The sequence below is a fragment of the Bemisia tabaci genome, chromosome 2, assembly GCF_918797505.1.
Source record: "Bemisia tabaci chromosome 2, PGI_BMITA_v3".
NCBI lineage: Eukaryota > Metazoa > Arthropoda > Insecta > Hemiptera > Aleyrodidae > Bemisia > Bemisia tabaci.
Genome location: NC_092794.1, coordinates 403,493 through 423,693, shown reverse-complemented (window position 1 = coordinate 423,693; position 20,201 = coordinate 403,493). Strand labels below are relative to the sequence as shown.

General features: G+C 40.3%; 2 protein-coding genes across 7 annotated transcripts in view; one reads left to right on the top strand and one right to left on the bottom strand.

Moving 5' to 3' along the window:
- The window catches only part of ND-B15 (NADH dehydrogenase (ubiquinone) B15 subunit), a 31,301-nt gene extending 29,057 nt beyond the window's left edge, over positions 1-2,244 (bottom strand). For all 3 annotated transcript variants that reach the window (XR_011899212.1, XM_072296492.1, XM_019043863.2), the window contains exon 1: positions 1,986-2,244. Coding sequence is in view for 2 of the 3 variants with exons in the window: in XM_072296492.1 (XP_072152593.1) it covers positions 1,986-2,141 (156 nt within the window). In the remaining variant the exon portion in view is untranslated. The remainder of the gene's footprint in view (positions 1-1,985) is intronic.
- Positions 2,245-4,081: 1,837 nt separating this feature from the next.
- Positions 4,082-20,201, top strand: part of LOC109031989 (uncharacterized) — a 65,280-nt gene continuing 49,160 nt past the window's right edge. The window contains exons 1-3 of one of the 4 annotated variants that reach the window (XM_019043862.2): positions 4,082-4,242; positions 6,495-6,588; positions 17,787-18,008. In XM_019043862.2, coding sequence (XP_018899407.2) covers positions 6,513-6,588; positions 17,787-18,008 — 298 coding nt within the window. In that variant the 5' untranslated portion in view covers positions 4,082-4,242; positions 6,495-6,512. Of the gene's footprint in view, positions 4,243-4,296; positions 4,532-6,489; positions 6,589-17,786; positions 18,009-20,201 lie in introns of those variants that run through there. The other 3 variants (XM_019043861.2, XM_019043859.2, XM_072296487.1) reach the window with 3 other exon arrangements.

The window sequence follows — 20,201 nt, the reverse complement described above, 5'->3', positions numbered from 1 at the left end:
AGCCACTGCGCAACCTCCTCGACCACTGCCCATCCTCCCGCGCATAGCGGTAGCAGTCCCGGAGCATTCTGTAAATTCGCTCACTTTTATAACATGATTTTAAAAAACCTGGGTCCTATTTCCAGAATCTGATTAGAACAGGCTCATCTAGGGCCAATTACCTGTCGATTTACGCAAAAATCATGGAAATCGGGCCAGTAGAACGCTCAAACGAACTAAGACAAAAAGTATAAATTTACATTGTTTAAATGGGAGAATTCGCAACTATACCACATAATATAATAAAACCCGGGTTATATTTTGAAAAACTGAATAGAACGGGCTAATCTAGAGACAATTGCCTGTCAATAGCCGCAAAATTCATGAAAATCGGCCCGGTAGAACGCTGGAACTAAGCGTTACCAGTTACACAAAATTAGGAGGTCTCGGAGCTTATTGTATAGATATTAGTCTCCTCAGTCTCCGAAAACCTGTTCTGAGGTTGATGAAAAACTGTCAAATACGATCATTTTGTTGCCTGATTGCTGGAAGGACCCTGCACACCTCTTATGGGAAGCTGCACCACGACCGATTGCCTTCTGACTTATGTTTTTCGATTCTCCTCAAGATGCTGATCAAAAGTTATAATTACGCCAACTTCCTACGATGCACCGTTTTCGCAAAAAACCTAAGAGAAGATTCAATTATTCGGCGACTATGAATAAAAAAAAACAAAGCATTTGAGGACAGGCCCGATGTAAATAAGGAAAAAACGTAGCGCTTGTCCGTCTTCTTATCTGTACCTGCCGACTCAGAGGCTATCTCTCTCCCGCACTCGCCCGGTAGACGTTCAGACTTTCCTGTTCTTATGCTCCTCAAGAATCTGATTTGGATGGTCGAGCAAAACGGCGAGCGGGATCCGAGATAAGACTGCCGCTCAGTGCGGGAGTTCCCCTGATTTGTTCACTCGAGTACTGAAATAAGGAATCTTTCTGGCTTTTAATCGCCGAATAATTGAATCTTCTCTTAGGTTTTTCGCGAAAACGGTGCATCGTAGAAAGTTGGCGCAATTATAACTTTTGATCAGCATCTTGAGGAGAATCGAAAAACATAAGTCAGAAGGCAATCGGTCATGGTGCAGGTTCCCATAAGAGGTGTGCGGGGTCCTTTTGTGTGTCAACTGGATGAGACAAGATTCAGGAGAATGGAGTTATGTGATTGGTCTGTGCTCTGAGCTGTGCATCTTGTCATACCAATAGAGGATGTAAAAACAAAAAGCTAGATGCACCTCTTGAGTTACCAATACCTTATCCATTCCTTCAAATCCCAGCGTTCGTCAGCACAACAAAACATACGACCTGCTGCATTGTCCCCTCACAAGACTCCATTTTCCTTAATCTTGTCTTGAGGTGATCCGTCAAGCTTTCCGACGTGATCGGACTGGCAAGTGATACGTCACATCAATTGGGTGAAAATCTTGGCAGATTTGAATTAAATAGGATAAAAACCCTTACGCATGAGCCTAGAAAATCATTTCAAAACCAAAAAATTGGCAAAATTCAGAGAAATGAAAGCAGAATCCTGTTTGGAAGAACACCTCGCATTCGATACTACAGAAATAAAACTGTAGAATGTGAGGTGCTTCTCCAAACAGGATTCTGCTTTCATTTCTCTGAAATTAGCCAATTATTTGGTTTAAAATGATTATTGGGCATAAGCACAGGGACAGTCATCCTTTATCTGGCTAAAAATTCAAGACCTGTCGAGATTTTTGACACAACCAAGCAATATATCCCATGCCAGTTCCAACACGCCCGAGAGCTTGACGGAGCACCTTAACTGGACACCAAAAAAAATTTCAACAGTCAGACTACGGGCGATAAAGAATTGTTGGCAATGAGATTGGGTAAGAAACGTTAATGGCATTATCTGCGAAAATAGAAAAGTGATGCTGCCTTAGGCCATTCATTTGAATATTGAGTAAGTCAGGGAGTAGGTTTACTCACGAGTGACCCTTCCTGATGAACAGAATATGGACTCAATTTCTTCCTGAAAAATTCCTCTCGTAGTTCTTCTCTTCGTTTATTTTTAAGTGCAACCAATTTGGGATCAGTCAGGTATTTGATGGGCTCCTTCAGATGTTCAAAAGGTTGCGGTGACATTATTCAAGGAGAGGATAAGTTTCTATTCTTCAAAACTAAATTATAGAACAATGCTGTAGTGCTCGAATTCTAATCAAACAATGTAGTCAAGGTCAAAGCATAGAATAATAAAGCCAAGGCGGATAAAGAATGGTAGAATGGTGGTCGCATTTCGTACCCTCTGGACGTCACACGGTATCGGGTACATTCGGGCATAGAGAAAAAAAAGGAGGTGTTTGCATTTCGGGCATCTTGGAATTTTTCATAGAGTATCTATAGCTTTGATGACGTCATTGGGTACAGCGACGTTTTTATCCTGTCGATTTTCTTGGAAATGGTGTAATTTAAGGGAAAAAGTCATTCTATAAAAAGTGCTTGAAATTAAATAAAGAGTTGATTTAAGTAAAAAAATCGAACATTATGGTCCGTTTTTACAGCGTCAACATAACCCTCAACGAGCGTCTTGTTTACATTGATGACGTAGGTGGGTACAAATCCTTAAGATGCAAACACCTCCTTTTTTTTCTCTATGACATTCGGGTACATGGGCTGGCCGAGGCCGGGGGGGCCGACTCAACCTCGGATTGCACGGCAAAACCCGTACCCTCCTGACGTCACAACGCTTCAAGATGGCAGCCAAAATCAACGAACTACACCTCTAGAATGGCCAATGGCTGACCAGTGTCAGAGACCCGGAACGTTTTGAAGTTGATATAGGTTAGGTTTACTTGGGCTCACACAGCAGGCTGCCATCTAAACCCATGTCAAACGCTGCCCACATTTTGCCGAATATTGTTGAATAAAGTGATAGCAATGAAAAGATTGCTGAACAATCGCACCTCAAAAGGTTTTCTTTAATCAAAAAATAGGAACTTTGAAAGAAAACCTCAAAAATATGAAAGTTTACAAAGGTTGAAATTTTCACATGTAATCCTTATGGGCAAGACGCAACAGAAATGGAGATTGAGGTTAGTTATACTTGGGCTCCCAACCCCCGAAATGCGACCACCATTCTTTATCCGCCTTGTAATAAAGCTGTCAAATAGCAGTCATAGCAAGGCGGATAAAGAATGGTGGTCGCATTTCGTACCCTCTGGACGTCACACAGTATCGGGTACATGGGCTGGCCGAGGCCGGGGGGGCCGACTCAACCCAACTCGACCTCGGATTGCACGGCAAAACCCGTACCCTCCTGACGTCACAACGCTTCAAGATGGCAGCCAAAAGCCAAATGCGACCACCATTCTTTATCCGCCTTGCCTATCCAGTCGGGCCTCTAACATGCTCTACCAGGGCTGCCAGAACGTGTACTTTCGGTACACACGTGTACTATCGATTTTCGTTTTGGATTATTTTGTACTTTTCAGAATTCGGATTAATTGTGTACTTTCGCCGAATTTTGTGTACTCTGTGTACAATTTTTTTCAAAATTAGGAAATAATCTCGAGTTTTCAATTTTTTTCTCTCAAAGTTATAGATTTTTGTTCCTTGCCGTTTAGTTGGCTGCAAGCTTTCACTCAGGGCTGCCAGAACGTGTACTTTCGGTACACACGTGTACTATCGATTTTCGTTTTGGATTATTTTGTACTTTTCAGAATTCGGATTAATTGTGTACTTTCGCCGAATTTTGTGTACTCTGTGTACAATTTTTTTCAAAATTAGGAAATAATCTCGAGTTTTCAAAGGATTTTTAAAATTTCCCGCCGAATTAGTGGCGCAAATAATTTATTAGGCTAAAATTCCCGCAGAAATCCCTCTCTGTTATTCAATGGTTGATTCTACCTAATTCTACTCAATCGTGGGATCAAATTGTAGACTTCCAAGTACTTTTGGCGTGCTTTTGTGTATATTTGAAAAAAATGTGTACTATTTGTGTACTTTCTTTCTCGCGGATTATTTTGTACTTTCCCCCAAAATTTCGGATTATTTTGTACTTTGGACTCAAATTCTGTGCACTTTCTCAAGTCCCGTTTCTGGCAGCCCTGCTCTAACCTTCCATACTCTCTGTAATATTTTGATACACCCATTTTCACCACTCCACTATAGAATGATGAATAATGTTTTCTCCGATTCTATGACACCACCTGACCTGTGTCCTGAGACATGAAGTTTTAGCTCTAACGTAAGTCAGTATTTTTACAGCGAAATTTTTACAGCTGAAACGTGAACCAAGAAAGTCTCCGAACATTTAATATTTTTGGGATACCGGGCACGTTCTAGTAAACAACACACACGTTAGCCCTTATCCACTGTGATGATCAGCAATTCATTACCTAAGTACTGTTTTTGGCCGGTCTATCACCCTTGGACAATCCCTACTTAGATGGGTAGATGGTATTACCTTGGATCTTGGATTCCTCCCCTAAAATTTAGATAATATTTTGCTTGATTATCTTCATCGTATAATGCAGGTAATATCACTGCATTTATCAGCCTTAATGTGACGTTGTAGAACAGCATTTGGTGCGCTGTTGGATAGTTTTTTCCTCTTAAATGTTTGCTTTGCTAGATTTCACTTACACAAAGCAAAATCTGGGCCAATTAGATATAAGAACGAACTTTGCACACCTTCCTTAGGACTTGGTGCCCACACCAATTCTCAATACTAGAATGCGACGATAATTAGTTACAGAGACCCCTCCTCCCAGCACGCAAGCAGAGGCTGGGTAAAAGCGAGGGATGCTAAGCAAGGAGGCATTCTCACCAACTGGCTTAATAATAGTCAAAAATAAGTGACAGATGAGTAGGCAGACACTCCTTGGGTTATTTGCAAACTACATGCGTCCTGCTCTTCAATGCCCAGAGGTGAAGGGATCTCTTGGACTCATTATCACAGCCCTTGTTTCACCGTTGTAGCCCAATACTGAATCTTCTGTCATGAACTGTGCGAAAATGGTGGCCTGTACAATTGCGGGTCTGGTGTGTTATTCGAACCAGAGCCGAAATCTGTTGGTCCTTCTACCAATACTTAAGTATTCTTTCGACGAGTTTCAACTGCACCTAGGTCTGTCTCTGATCATCTGGTTGTTCATTTCGGGCTCATCAACTGATGTTGCATTTCTGTGTAAAAGTGCCATCGAAATTCGGCGCGAGGATCCATAGACCAGTTCAATGTGCCAAGGAAATGGGACTTCAGTTTGGGCATAAAATCCTGTAAGGGGGGTGTGAGGTTCCTCGAACAATCCTGGAAATATACCTATATGTAGGAATAGTGGCCAAGAATTCATTTCATTTGACCTGATGGCCTGGCAGTCATGATGATACTACAGTAAGGATTGATTTTGTAAAAGTCAAGTATTGTGAAAGTATGTAATTGGAATATAAGCACTCCAAAATTCTGAAATGCTGAATTATCACCTCAAGACTTCAGCAGCAATGAAATAAAGTAATGATGGGTGGTTTCACGAAAACTGGAATAGTTTTGTTGCTGTAAGAGACAACACATTTTTCGGTCATATTTTTAGTATTAATGATAATCACTCAAATTTTTTTGTATTCATCTACACAGGGTTACGTGTTATATTGCTTCTCAAACATTTATTGGTCTACTTTTCAATTTTATTTTATGTATGGCGGAAAATGTGTTGTCTGTTACGCTGACTTTTTACCGCGTAACAGACAGCACAGTTTCAGAATTTACATAATATTAATTGAGAAGTAGAGCAATAAATGATTAGAAAGCATTACAATACGCAACCCTGTAACCCTGTGAAGATTACTTGAGCGAGAAAAAAACTTGAGCGATTATCAATACTACTAAGGCCTTGCCTCCACGAGCCGTTTCGCAAGATTTGTCCCAGGGAAAAATCCCACTTACGAAGTTGGGAAAAATATTGACTTAATCAATATTTTTCCCAGTACCAAGTATGGTACTTGTACCCCTAGGACCCACTGAGAGAAGAAAAAGAAGTGAAAACGAATTATGCGATATTTTATTCATTACTGCATTGTTCATGTTTGTTTAGTTAAAATAATGTGTCTGATTGTCAATTGAGTGCAATTATTATTTTAATCCCGGTTAAATACTCGACTATAACTAATTTATCTTCCCGCGCAAACTAGTCGCAGGACTGTATAAGCCCCGTCCCGTGGAGACGGTAACTGGGAAAAATCCCAGAAGTTTCATTCCTGCGATTTGAACTTGGGAAAAATCCCATGAAAACGTCCCGTGGAGACAAGGCCTAAAAATATGACTGAAAAATGTGTTGTCTGTCTTGGCGACAAAGCTATTTCAGTTATCTTGAAACCACCCTGATATGTTGACTGGCAAATACCCTAGTTTACTTTTTAAGGTTGGATTTGTGTTCTTTGGAAGTAGTTAAAAATGTTTTAATTGTCATTAATTGCCTTTTCTTGTTCCTTTTTCAAGTCTAGATTGTACTTTACCCAACAATGAACAACGATTATGTTCATGCCACCCAGTGGGCTTTCAATCTATCAGCTTACCAAAATATGGCAAATGATGAAGGTATGTATACACTGCATAATGGGGGTCATTTGCAGCCTACGCTAAAAATTTGTCGATTAAGAGGCTATGGATGGAAGTTTTGTGAATGGGAACACATCATACTCTATTGCGTCTGCTACCCCTCCTTGCACATTCTGCGCCTACTCAATCCTCTATCTCAATCACACAGGGCTCTCACTCCACCACCTGCTCCCTCTCTAACTTTTTTCCGCTATCCCTAATGTCTCATTGCCACTTTCTCCTCCGACTATTTCAGGCAATTTTTCCTTGCGACTTAGCAACTCGTCCTTTAGTGCTACCTTGTGCTCTCAAGTACTTAGTTTCTTCTTCAATTTTGACTTTAATTTATTTATCTGTGATGTCAGAGATGTTTTCAGTGACTCATGAAGTTCTCTTCACAAAATTGTTTTCTTTCTCATTGTACAATGTAGGTAATTGAAGCATTTTTTGATAGAAGGGCGATTTAGGCTTGCATTGCTGCTGAAATGGTGCAATTTTTTATAGCGATTGTGGCAGATAAAATTCATTAACAATCAACTTAGGTACCTCCTTACAATAGTGAGGAAAGACTCTTCGCAGAACTGTCGGACAAGTTACCTACAACTAGAGAACCACATTGCACAATCGTAGTAGCATTGGGAATCTCAAACGCCCTTTTACTGAAAAATGCCTCAATTATAATTGACGTCCTTGATAATTCTGAGAATTTATCATCTTTTTTTTTATTTGATCTCTGTCCTCAGGAAGTAGGTACTGAAAAGAAATGAACTACACCACCCCATAAGCGTTAATATAGTAGCCGATGGAAATTTTTTATGTACAGCTTTGTCTTATTGCATGCTAGATTAATGCATGAGAGATCTGCGAAGCGGACCTTAGAGGGCCGAAACGCTCTTGGGACATGGCCCCCTAGTCAAATACAGCATAATATACACAAAAACGATGGTATAAGTCCGCAACCACATTTTTTGGTTTGCAACGTCGCAGGCTTCCTGTCATTCTTTATTTTTTAAAGGAAAAACTGCTGAACGGAAATTCTTTAAAACTGCCGTGATTTTTCTTCTCTGTGCGAAAAAAATTCTGCAAAAACTTCAAGAAATGATGTCAATGTGTTCTCCTTTAAAATCATAATTTAGAGGCAGAGATTTTCAAACCCCTCAAACGAGATACGTGGTTGCAGACTTACGCCGTCGATAAGGGTAGAATTTTATTTCCATTACTTGATGGACCCGCATCTACTGAAACCAGACAGACCTTGATAAAATGATGGATTTCTCTGCTGTGTGAATAGCTCTTAAGTATTGATGAACGGCAAATAAATATTTTTTTTCTTTTTCTTTTTTGGTGAAGTTCTATCGGAGAAAGTGAATCTTGACAAATCTTTTTTCTTTCTCTTCAATTTCAAAATTTAACTTTTCGAAAGAATTAGAAGAAATTTATCGTGTCAAGCAGCCCAAGACCTCAGTGCAAAGATTTTAATCAGAAATTCTGTAAATTCTGACCTGGAAAACTCGGAAAACTCGGAAAAAAGTGCATTATTGAGAGTATTTGTCTTGATAAAATGGTCTCAAAACAAGTCATTCCAGAACTTTAATAAATCACTCAAATGGGTTGAATTTTATGAAACAGCTTTTTTGACCATATCTCTTGGCTCCACCAAGTCTCCACTTTGATTTTTGGCACGTATGTAGATACAGGTATAAACGACCTTCAGAAGAAAATTTGTAGGATTCTATGAACCCCTTTTTGAGATGGGTACTTCAATTTTAGACTTAATAATACTTTCAAAGAAAAACCAAGTTTAAATCAAATTTGGTGCTCTTACGTGGAAAGACCGTTTCAAGAGCTTTTAATAGGCACCGGAATGGTTAACATTGAGTAAACGGTACTGAAAATACAGGCAGTCGAAGGAGCGAACCCTTGTTATTTTACTCGAACTTTAATAAACCTCAATTAATGTTCCACCAATGGACAAAAAAAAAAATCAAATTTTGAGAATCAGCTCTCGAAGTCGAGTTTAAGTTTACCAAAGGACACTCGAGTACCTATACAGGGTGTAACAAAAGTACGTCCCACCCCTGCTAACTTTTGAACGAATTGAGCTTGGGAAATGAAAGTTTGGGAATGTTCCTATCTCAAAGGAGACTCCGTTTTGTTCAAAACGTTGCTTTGACAGATCTCCACACCCCTGTTATGCTTTTCAAAATTTGGTACCACTGCTCTAATAGCCGAGGCCAGCCAGTGCATCCGTAATCGCAATCTGTGATGAGCCTCGAGACTCAGTAAACCATTTGTTAAACATGGCTCATACAGGAATCCACTTACCCCTCTCCTCCCCACGCGCCTGATCACTGCGTCGGCATCTCATCGGTGCTCGTCGGATAACAATGGACTTGGGTCCCGCCGCGGCCGAGACCCTCGCCCCATTACTTACGCTTAATTAACCCTTTCACCGTCACGCTAGGATTCGCCCAATTTTTAAAAAAAATTGTTTCGCGCGTTTTTAGCAATTTTTTCTTTTCTCTCCGTCAAAACACGAATTAAAAGAGGTCTCATTCATGAAAATCGGCCAAATAGAAGAGAAGTTACAGTATTCGAAATCCGAAAAAATCAACAAAACCTCGACCTCCCGATGCAAAAAATAAAATGAAGGGGGGGGGGGGGAAGAAATGTATAAATTACAATTAAATATAATTGATCTCAGAATTTGACAAGCAATTCCATTATATAACGAAAAAAAAATTGGGAGTAATTACAAAAAAATGGCCTCTTGCAAGGGGCTTCCTTGTAAGATTGACCTGAAGACAAGGGGAACGCCGTATGAGCTTTCGATAGTGACCAAATTTCCTTCAATAAAATGTTTATTTTTGAGGAAAATTATACATTTTTTCCTTTGAAAATTGCAGACACTTTAGATCAAATTACAAAAAAAAATTATTTGAGAAATAGGTAGAAAAATATTCAAAAATGTTCCTATAAATTAGTTATTTGCTTGAGGAAATTTGGCAACGCCTGAAGGCTCATACGGCGTTTTTCCTTAGCACGGCAGAATAGCAGCAGTACTCTATACAATACACAGTGTGCCTCAACGAGTTAAACACTTTTTATATGTCCAGATCGAAAATTCTGCATATTTTTAACTACAGTGTCTCTTGAGTCGTTTAAGCAAAAAAAAAAAAAAAAAAAAAAATAAATAAATAAATAAATAAGTAAATAAATTCCGTCGAGATTCTACATGGAACGTAAAGGTGCTTTAAAAGTATTCTGGGGCTATAATAGCTGAATTAACGGTAGTAAATCCCGTTATATTATTAAAAAGAAATTGACTCCATAGTTTAATGCCTTAGTTTCTTGAATACGATTATTTTAAGCCTTCAAACATTAATACCACCAGTTTTAGCCATGAGGTGATTTCTTGAGAGCCTATGGTTTTTCGGGATTGAAATTACTTATTATTGTTTCATGAAAAATAAATGCACCCAAAATGACTATAGCATATTGGCTTTTACATATGTGCATTCACGAAATTGATTCGTAAATTCAACGAGTGGGTGAATCGACCATATCAAGTTTCTGCGATATTCTACGGCAAATCGGTAGATTTTCGGGAAGTAGATTTCTTACTTTCGATTCATGAATGAATAAAGCATGGACATGGTTGAACTTCTTTGCATGGAAAGACGTTTAAAATAACAAAATCAAGACATATTTAATGCAATTGCATTTATATCGAGTCAATTTCTTTTCAATAATATAACGGGATTTATACTAACGGTGATTTGGGTATTATAGCCCCAAAATACCTTTAAATAGACTTTATCTTCCAGGAGTTCGACAGAATTTTTCCTTTCTTCGCTTAAATTATTCCGTAGTACTTTTCCTCAAGAATCTGGTAAGATTTTGCTTTTGGCAGATCAAAAAAAAATTCGTTCGAGTAGTTTCTACATTTACAATACACGGTCTCGTCAAGGTTCATCGTTGACCTCGCAGTACTGGATCGTAATTTCTCTTACTGTGCTGCTTGCCTATTTTGAAATCTCTGTAAATGAAAACTAAAGGGGTTGATATGTGCGAGTTAATGATGCGCCTTATCAACACATTGTGTTGCAGTTCACTGCTTGTTGACCTTACTGAGATAATGTGGAGGCAAATCTAGGGGAAATTGGCTTATTTCGCGGAAAAATTGAATGACCTTTGAATTGACGTATTTGGGGGTCCGAACCCCCCCCCCCCCTCCCTTAAAATTAGTTCGAAGTGATTTCTGCAATTGATACTTCAAAGCGGACACAATTTGGTAAATTTTCCTGTTTTGTTTTTTCCTTTCCGATAATTTTAACCGGAGTCATGATTTTTTTGAAAATGTACCTCCTCAGGGGCAAGAAAAAGATGACTCTTGACTTTCATTCATCACTTTAAGAACCTTAAATATTTTAACTCTTTTGTTTACGTATATGAGCTGTAAGCTGTAATTGATACGAGAGTTCACAAAATATTTAATTATTAAATTTTAGTGATTTAATTTATCATTCAACATTATTAATTATTATTATTAGTTTTATTTAATTATTGTATTTTAATATTTAATTCATGGAAGGTTAAATTTGTTACTTTGCCTGATTTAAATTAAAAAAAAAACGTAAAGTTAAGTTAAAGTTAAAATTAAAATGAACAATGGTAAAGTATGAAGTTTTTGAATTAATAAACGTTTAATTAGCAATAAAAGTTTAATACCTAAACAAATGAGTTAAAATATTTAAGGTTTTTAAAGTGATGAATGGGAGTCAAGAGTCATCTTTTTCTTGCCCCTGAGGAGGTACAAAGAATGACCTGAACAAAAAACTTTTTACGGGATCTTATTCTGCCATGAAAAGAGTCACTGAAAATTGAAGGATCAAATTTTTGCTTGGTTGCCAAGTCCCTGAAAAACATCGTCAAAAATCGCTGAAAAGTCGCTAAAAATCGTGTTTTTCTGGCTTGGTAAGGGCCCTGCAGAGGTACAAAAACATCATCCAGCAAAATAATTATTATATCCTCTTATTCTACTATGAAAAGAGTCTGCGAAAAGTGAAAGCCCAATTTTTTACATGCTTGCCAAGTTGTGCAAAAAAATAGCGAAAATCGATGTGTTTTCGGCCAAATCGAGCGATTCGGCCTAACTGTGAGCTCGCAAATGGGGGAAAAACCGTCCGCATTCGAAAAAGTAATATTTCTCCCTAATCATGTATATGTATTAATGGTTCCTAAAAACCGAAAATTGACTTTTTACGTGGTTGCCAAATCACCTAAAAAAATCGACAAAATCGTTGAAATATTATGCGAGGCGCATTCGGCCGCAATCGCGTTTTTTTGCATTTTTAAGGGCATGTGGGGGGCACAAAGAATATGTTGATCTAAAAACTAATTAGCACCCCTTAAATGACTACTAGTAGTGAGTTAATACTCCAAAAACCAGGGCTCTAGCGAATCTTTATTATGCTTAAATAGTGCGATGAAATCGGGGAAAACAACTTGAATCACGTGATTTTTTGACACGAACTGCTGAAGAGGCACCCCAAGAAATTTTTTTTTTCGAGGAACGCTTTGGTACACTTTAGTTTGATGCCTAGACGCAACTTTTCCCCCCTATACGTTTTTGAAATTCGAAAGTCGATGTTTTTTGACTCGCCCTAGTCCCCCGCCCCCCTCCTAAGGGGGGGGGGGCAAAATTTTGACCCTCCCAAAAGATGGTCCCCTTTGAGATAGGAACATTCCGGAAGTTTCATTTCCCCAGTTCAATTCGTTCAAAAGTTAGCAGGGGTGGGACGGACTTTTGTTACACCCTGTCTAGGGAGAGTATGGACAGCTCGAAATATGTAGCTCTTAGGGCCCAAAAAGGTGGGTAACCTTTGAAAACGAGAAATGTCACTGTCAATCTTTAGACTCCAATATCAAACGAAAATGGACAAGAAAATTCATGAGGAAACATTCTTCCGCAAAAATGAGTAACTTTATGCAAAAACCGAGTCAAATACTTGCTTTACCTACGATAGTTCCCAACAATTGTGATTATAAATCACTCTGGATAATTTAAATTCATGGGTCCAAGAGCTCCATCACCTAACCTCAAAATTTTCGACATGCTATATTATAGGTACTCTAAAGGACACTATTCAAAATCTGCGTTTTTGGTTCCCTTGGGGAATCGTGTCATATATTTGGGGGCTGATAGAGGCTCATCTGAGAAGCCCGAAAATAGACGGGTTTTTTGCCCTAAACCCCGGGGAATGGGAGGGGGGAGGGTTCAAAGTTCAAATTTTTGAATGCTTGTAACTTTTGAACGGTACAAGTTATTGTAATTTTCTGTTTTGCGTTGAATGAAGCGTAAAGAACACCGCATTTTGAAGTCGTTGAATTTGAGAAAAATTGATTTTTGACCAAGTTCAGATGATTTTTCGATGTGAATCCCATTTATTTTCGGCCTTGTTTTCGTAATTTCGACCCTATGCTTTCGGGCATTGTTGTTAGGATATCAAATGTATCATTTCTTAAATCTAGACTCTTCAAGATTTAAAATGAGCCCAAGATCATCCTGGGGATATGAGTTCCTGCCGCGCTACAGTCGTTCAAAGTTGGCGCGACACACCTCATGGGGCTTCTCGCGCGGCAAGCGTCCCGCTGGCGAACTTTTCCAGCACCATAAATGCGGACGATGTGGGGGGGGGGGGGCGCATAAACGCGATACAGTTACTCATTTTAAAGTTATAAATAGTATTTTTTTGAACATAAGCCGATTTAGATCATATGTGAAATAAAATTAATTCCACCAAAATAAGGAACTCGCCCGAATCTCACACATTGTCGTGTCCTTCATTTTCTTCATTGTCTTGACCCTGATCCTCACCTTCATCCTAGCTGATATCCTGAAGCATTTCATCGTTTTTTAGTAGAGAAAAAGACTCATTTCAGAATTCAGCTGGATATCTCAGACTTTTTTCATGTCTCCCATAAAAAATACAGAGTGTCCCAAAAGTCCGTACCCCTTGGTAGGCCCTAAAGTGGTTCGAACAGGAGTAAGCTGCGGATCCAATTTCCAACCCCAATTGAAAGGCGAGAGTGCATTACCGAGCCACGTTTGAATTTGAAGGAATGCTCTAAAACAGTGCAATTTGGCGGCATCTTCTGTCGGCGGTAGATTTTCGAGACTGCTTTTTTTAGCCGTGACTGCACCTTTTTTTAACCTGATGAAACGATGTTCGTTCAAACTTGCGATATTTTTATTTGCATGATAAAGTCCGATGTATATTAATCGGACGCTGCATATTAATAATATGATAATAAATATGCAGATATAATATGCTTGGAATAAGAATGACACGGCCACAACGCGGATCGAGGCCGGAAGTCCGTGCAACTGCTAGAGATCAGTTCTCGAACTAATCGTAAATCGCAAAACATAGGAAGGAGCCCCACGGGATAAATTCGATGGGGGGCAACGAGAGGCGAGAGGGGAATTTCTATGTAACTGAAGCCCGTGAACGAGCTACATAAGCCCCCCAAGTTCTAGATAAAGAAGGGCTCGTCCGGCGTTGCTAGGTATAATGTCCCTCCACTCCTCGGGCCATGTATTTTAGCATTCATCATTTTTCTGTCATTTGGCAGCTATGATTCCTCCAAAATGCGATAATGCGAAGACAAAACAAAAAACGTGGCCTCATCTTTTCACATCGACTTCTTCGCGGGCTTGGACCATGCTTATCGTTCCTGTATGTTAAACCGATGCGCGGCTCAGCGGAGGAAGGGTAATGGGTGACCCCCCCCCCCTTCCCCAACAATTACTACCCCCTTCCCTCCGATGATGGTCCTAAGAGGGTGTAAAAGGCTAATACAAACGACCCCCGAGTGAAAAAAGTATGATTTTAGTGTCATTAGAACCCCGGCCGCAAATGTTTAACTACCCAGTACTTGGTTTGTTACGCATGGGCGGAAGAGCATCGATGTATCATATTTCCGTTGACCGACCGTGATGCTAAAATGATCAATATCATTTCTGATGTGAATTTCAACGCTCTTTTAGAATCCGCCATTGACTTTTACGGAAGAGCAGCCGTTTCAAAGAAAAATGGGCATTTTCGGTAAAAACTGAAATGTCCGTAAATGCCCGTTTTTTCGGCGGCCATTTTGAGGGGTTCAAAGTCGTTTTACAAAAAAATTCATAGAAGTCATTTTTATTGGAAATTGAATGAACTTGCATTCACTAAACAGCTCATTTTTCCCTAAAACCAATTCTCTTTGAGATATTTAAGAAAAACCGAGGATAGGTCGATTTTTGGGGGGTTTGGGGGGGCGGGGGTCGAGCGTACAGGGGATTCTTGGGGACTTTTTGCTGGGAGTCCCTGACACCCCAATGAATAACTTGGGCACATAAAACCTTATACAGGGTGATCCAGACCACCAGGGTTTGGGGGGGGGGGACCCCCCCGTTTCTCGCAATTTTTAAATAGGAAGGGTATGTTTTGACTTTGGATTCGGAATCTACGGTAAAAAATGAGAACATCTTATTCTTTGCACTTTTTTCCTCAACCCCCATTTTTTGGAGTTATGGGGCATTTTCAGGCCTTTTTGGGGCGATTTTCCATTCGATGCTGTAAGCGGCCAAATTATCCAAATTTCCAAATCTAAAAATCCCTTGAGAAGAGAGGTCAATACCCTTTTATTGATGTGCCTTATGACCCCTGTTGCTCCAAAATTTTGGGGGCCACGACCCCCCAAAAATTTTGGGGCTTTGGAGGGCCGTAAGTCGAAAATTTCAAATGGCAAGGGTATGTTTTGTATTCAGATTTGGATTCTACGCGAAAAGTTACGTAGAATTGATATGGTGCAAGGCCTGTTCGCTCCAAATTACTGAAGAACCCCATTTCCCCCATAAGAAGCCGTTTATTTTAGGATAAAATAAGGGGCAAAAAAAAAATTGAGAAAACAGGCCATGCGCCAAAATTTTTGGGGGGTCGTGGCCCCCAAAATTTTGGAGCAACAGGGGTCATGTGGCACATCAATAAAAAGGTATTGACCTCTCCTCTCAAGGGATTTTTAGATTTGGAAATTTGGATAATTTGGCCGCTTACAGCATCGAATTGAAAATCGCCCCAAAAAGGCCCGAAAATGCCCCATAACTCCAAAAAATGGGGGTGTAGGGAAAAAGTGCAAAGGATAAAATGTTCTTATTTTTTACCGTAGATTCCGAATCCAAAGTCAAAACATACCCTTCCTGTTTGAAAATTGCGAGAAACGGGGGGGGGGGGGTTCACCCCCAAAACCCCCCAAGGGGCCATTTTGGGGGGCTGAAATTGTTTTCATTCGATTCTTTGGGGTCGATTCACCCTGTGAAAGTTTTGGTCCCGAAGCTCCATCTCCGCCGTTTTCGAGAAAATGATAGTGGACGGGTGGTCTGGATCATTCTGTATATAATTTTTTTTTCTAATCGCCGATTTTTGATCTATTATGCCTGGACTAAAAGTTTTAGGCGGGTGGGTGCGCGGCATGAGGGGAGCCGGCCGGAGCAGGGCCGCACAGTGAGTCGGGGAGAAAGTTTTTGGACATGCTGATCGTCGCACAGTGGGTCAGGGGTAGAAGTTTTTGGACAAAATTTTCGTCGCGCAGTGGGTCAGGGGAGGAAGTTTTTGGACAAAATTTTCGTCGCACAGTGGGTCAGGGGGAGGAAGATTTTGGACACAATTTCCGTCGCACTGTGGGTCAGAGGGAAGAAGTTTTTGAACAAGCATTTCGTCGCTCAGTGGTTCGGGGGAAGGAAGATTTTGGACAAACTGCGCGTCGCACAAAGGGTCAGGTGAAAAAAGTTTTTGGACGAACTGCTCGTCGCACAGCGGCCTAAGGAAAGGAAATATCTGAAGAAAATCTATCCATTACACAATGACTTACAGACGTACGATTTTATGACTACAAAAATCCCACTTCGGGAAGTACACTTCCTTCCCGCGGTGGATGCGCGGGACACTCAAAAAGAAGGAAATCTAGATGTGCAGACGACCCTGAAAAGACGCCCTCAAAACGCGCGTCCTGAGGGGGCTTGGGGAGGCGAAGCCCCCCCAAAAACCGGCGCGGAGCGAAGCGGAGCGCCGGTTTTTTGACAAAGTTAAGATGATTTTCCAATGTGAATCCCATTTTTTTTCAGCCTCTTTTCCCGCAATTTTGTACTTGAAATAACATTAGTCGAGTTTTGATCATCTAGGAATGTTCCAAATGATTTTTGGCATTTTAAAAAAGAATAGAAGCTTCTCTCAATAAAATTTCCACTTTAGGTGTATATAGTAATAAATAGAATTAGATACACAACTTTGCAAATATTGCACAGTTATTATCTACTTTGTTATGTAATATTCTGTAATATCGCATCACAAAGTAGATAATAAATGTGCAATATTTGCAAAATTATGTATCTAATTCTATTTATTACTATCTACACCTTAATTGGAAATTTTATAGAGAGGAGCTTCCATTCTTCTTTAAATTTCCAAAAATTATTCGAAACATTCCTAGATGATAAAACCTCGACCAATGTTATTTCAAGTATTAAATTGCGGAAAAAAGGCTGAAAAAAATGGGATTCACGTCGGAAAATCATCTTAACTGGTCAAAAATCAATTTTGTCAAATTCAATGTCTTCAAAATACTGTGTTTTAAATGCCTAATCCAATGCAAAAAAGAAAATTGCAATTACTTGTACCATTCAGAAGTTACAAGCATTAAAAAATTTGGACTTTTATCCCCCGCAGCCCCGCTCCCCCCTCTCCCAGGGTTCGGTGTAAAAAAACCTTTTTTCATCATCAAAATCCTCTATCAGCCCTCAAAATATGACACGATTTCCGGGGGGGGGGGGGGGGGGCAAAAATGCCGATTTTGAATAGTGTCCTTTCATCAAGTTCTGAAGAGGTTGGCAAAATTTGGGTTTGGTATGGCACAGAAGACTCGCCACAGACCAAGTGTACGTTTAACTTTGACACCTGAATGAAAAACTCGGTGAAGCTTTTCAAAGCTTTTTAATTTGCACAGGAAATATAGATAAGTTTTTTCCTCTCTTCCCTTTTTTTGCTTTTCTTTTCAATGTGATCAGTTTCAAATTATTTTTTGAGCACTACATATTTATGAGAGTACTTCCCTTCGCCCCCTTCATCAAGTAATTTTTTATTTCTTCTTAAATTTAGTGGATTGGGCCACTTTGGCACAGCAGTGGATTAAAATGAAAGAAACGTGCCCTCAAATGACTGCTGCAATGGTGGTTCCCCCTCCTCCTCCGCCTGTCATTGGACCTACTAATTCTGCAGTCCTTAATAAAGATCCCAACAAAGAGGAGGGTGAGGCCCCCATGGAAATGGATAATATCAAAGAAGATACAGAAAATTCCATTGCTATTGGTGGTTTATCAGGTGAGTTGCAAAATATTTTTATCAGTAGGTTTTTACCCTTAGCAGAATTTTTTTTTATATTGTCTTTTTAAACTTTTGAATATTTCAAGTTTTCTCCAATCAAACTTTTGCATGAGTCAGGGATTTGCGATGTAAGTACCTCCTTCTCTACCAGACTTTCGTAGGTAACTCGATGGTGGTATTGGTTTTCTCTAAATTCAACGCCCAAACTCAAGAAAAGCTCTTAAAACCAAAGTTGAGATCCTTTTGGAGGGGATCCACGAAGCTGCGCCGAAAGTCTACCGTCATATCCCGTAAAACGCTCTATTCTTTTACGGGATGGGCCAAATGCAACTGAAAAGTGTCTATGACTTTTGAACAAAAAGAGATCAAAGGTTTCGGTTTGGACCATTGCTCATTGCGGCGAAGGGCTAATTTTTTAGGGGGGCTCATTTACGCCCCCCCCCCTCTAGGGGTGGACAACTCGAAAATAGCAACCCCCTGCCGTCCTTGTGACACATATTTGAAAAGAAGATAAAAATAGTGTATTTTCTTCGGAGCGCTCGCTCCGAAGAAAAAGAAGAGCGCTCGAAAGAAAGAAGAAGAGCGCTCGCGCAAACCGAGAGCTTGTTGACCTATGAATAATTATTCCATTTTCAGAAACTACATTGTCTCCTAATCTCTTAGCAATTTATTCAGATTTTTTCGAGCCGTTTTTCCCTCCGAAAACGACTTTTCAAGTTTGAAATTTGAAAACAACGCGTTTGCCCACGCTTAAGCGGCAATCCAATATGACGGCATAATTACCTTCTTGTTCTTGGTTTTTGTCATAAAGCAAATTTTCGTTCTTTAACTGTTGACAAAATCCGTGAACAGTTTACGAAGTACGTCATCAAAACACATTTTCGTTCGCCAGTTGTGATTAAATCTGCTTGGCCTAGCCCTCCCCGCCAAATCGCCCGTGATTAAGTGCACAGTAGACTCTGGATTATTCGGCTTCGTATTATCCGGATCGATTTTGCAACCATGTAACTACGTACGCATTCCGATAAGTGAGCGGATCCGCGCAGAAGCGGTGTCAAAAGCCGACTGCACACACAGCAAGTGGGGACCTGCAAGTGGCACATCGGTGCCGCCGTGTTGAGTGTTGATCGTGCAAACTGCGCGGGGGCTAAAGGTCAAAATGTGACTCTGCTGAAATCATGGAAACCCTTGTTGGACCATGTCGTCGACTTTGAAGCCCCTCCAACTGACGAAATTGATCAACAATTATTAGCATTACTACTACAACAACTCGGCGATAAGGTGACTGGAAAAACCCTTGATGGTTGGCTCGCCGCCGACGAGCTCACTGACGAGCTAGAGTACCTATATTGAGAGAGTATGGCCACTGGGTCCCATGGAGAGGCTTAGGACCCAAAAATGGCGGTGTTTTGTTATGGTTTTTGATGATGGGAGGGGGGTCATTGCCAACTTTTGACGGTTATCACCAACCGCACTTGCTGCCAACCTTACTACATCTAAGATCATTTTCCTCAAAAATTGCACACGATTAGCCTTAAAAATATGTAAAAAAGTCGCAATAGTGCATTTGGGTAAAGTTCTCGTTACGATAAGCAAAGACAACTACATTTTGAATCATTTTGCATTACATTAACTTTATGGCGTCCGCCATTTTTGGGTCCTAAGGGCTCCATTCAGCCTAAGATGGCTGAGCCAATCAGAGGTGGTAACTCCAGTGGCCATACTCTCTCAATATAGGTACTCTATGACGAGCTGGCAGACGAAGATATCGTCAACATGTTCAGCGAAGAACCACACGATACTTCCGGAGAAAATGCGGGAGACAGTGAACCGGCCTGTGTTTCCATTCCACACTCTCAAGGATACAAGTCCGTAACAGATGCGCTCAACTACATCGCGGAGCAGTCGGAATCAACGGTAATCGACATCAGTTATTTACAACGCTGGCGGGATTTGGCATCCAAGAATCACGCGGATTCTAAAAGGCAGAGACCGTTGACTGCCTACTTCAAGCCCGTTTAAGTTGGTATGTACAAGCGGGATCGTTATTCCTGCGAAAAATAGTTTTCCGTAACCCGCCATACACTTTAGTGCACTGCTATAGTGGCCACAGAATAATAGCTCTCGCCCCGACTCTACATTCACGACTTATCAGTTATCAGCGATTGGGAATCCCACGTTTATTTTCTT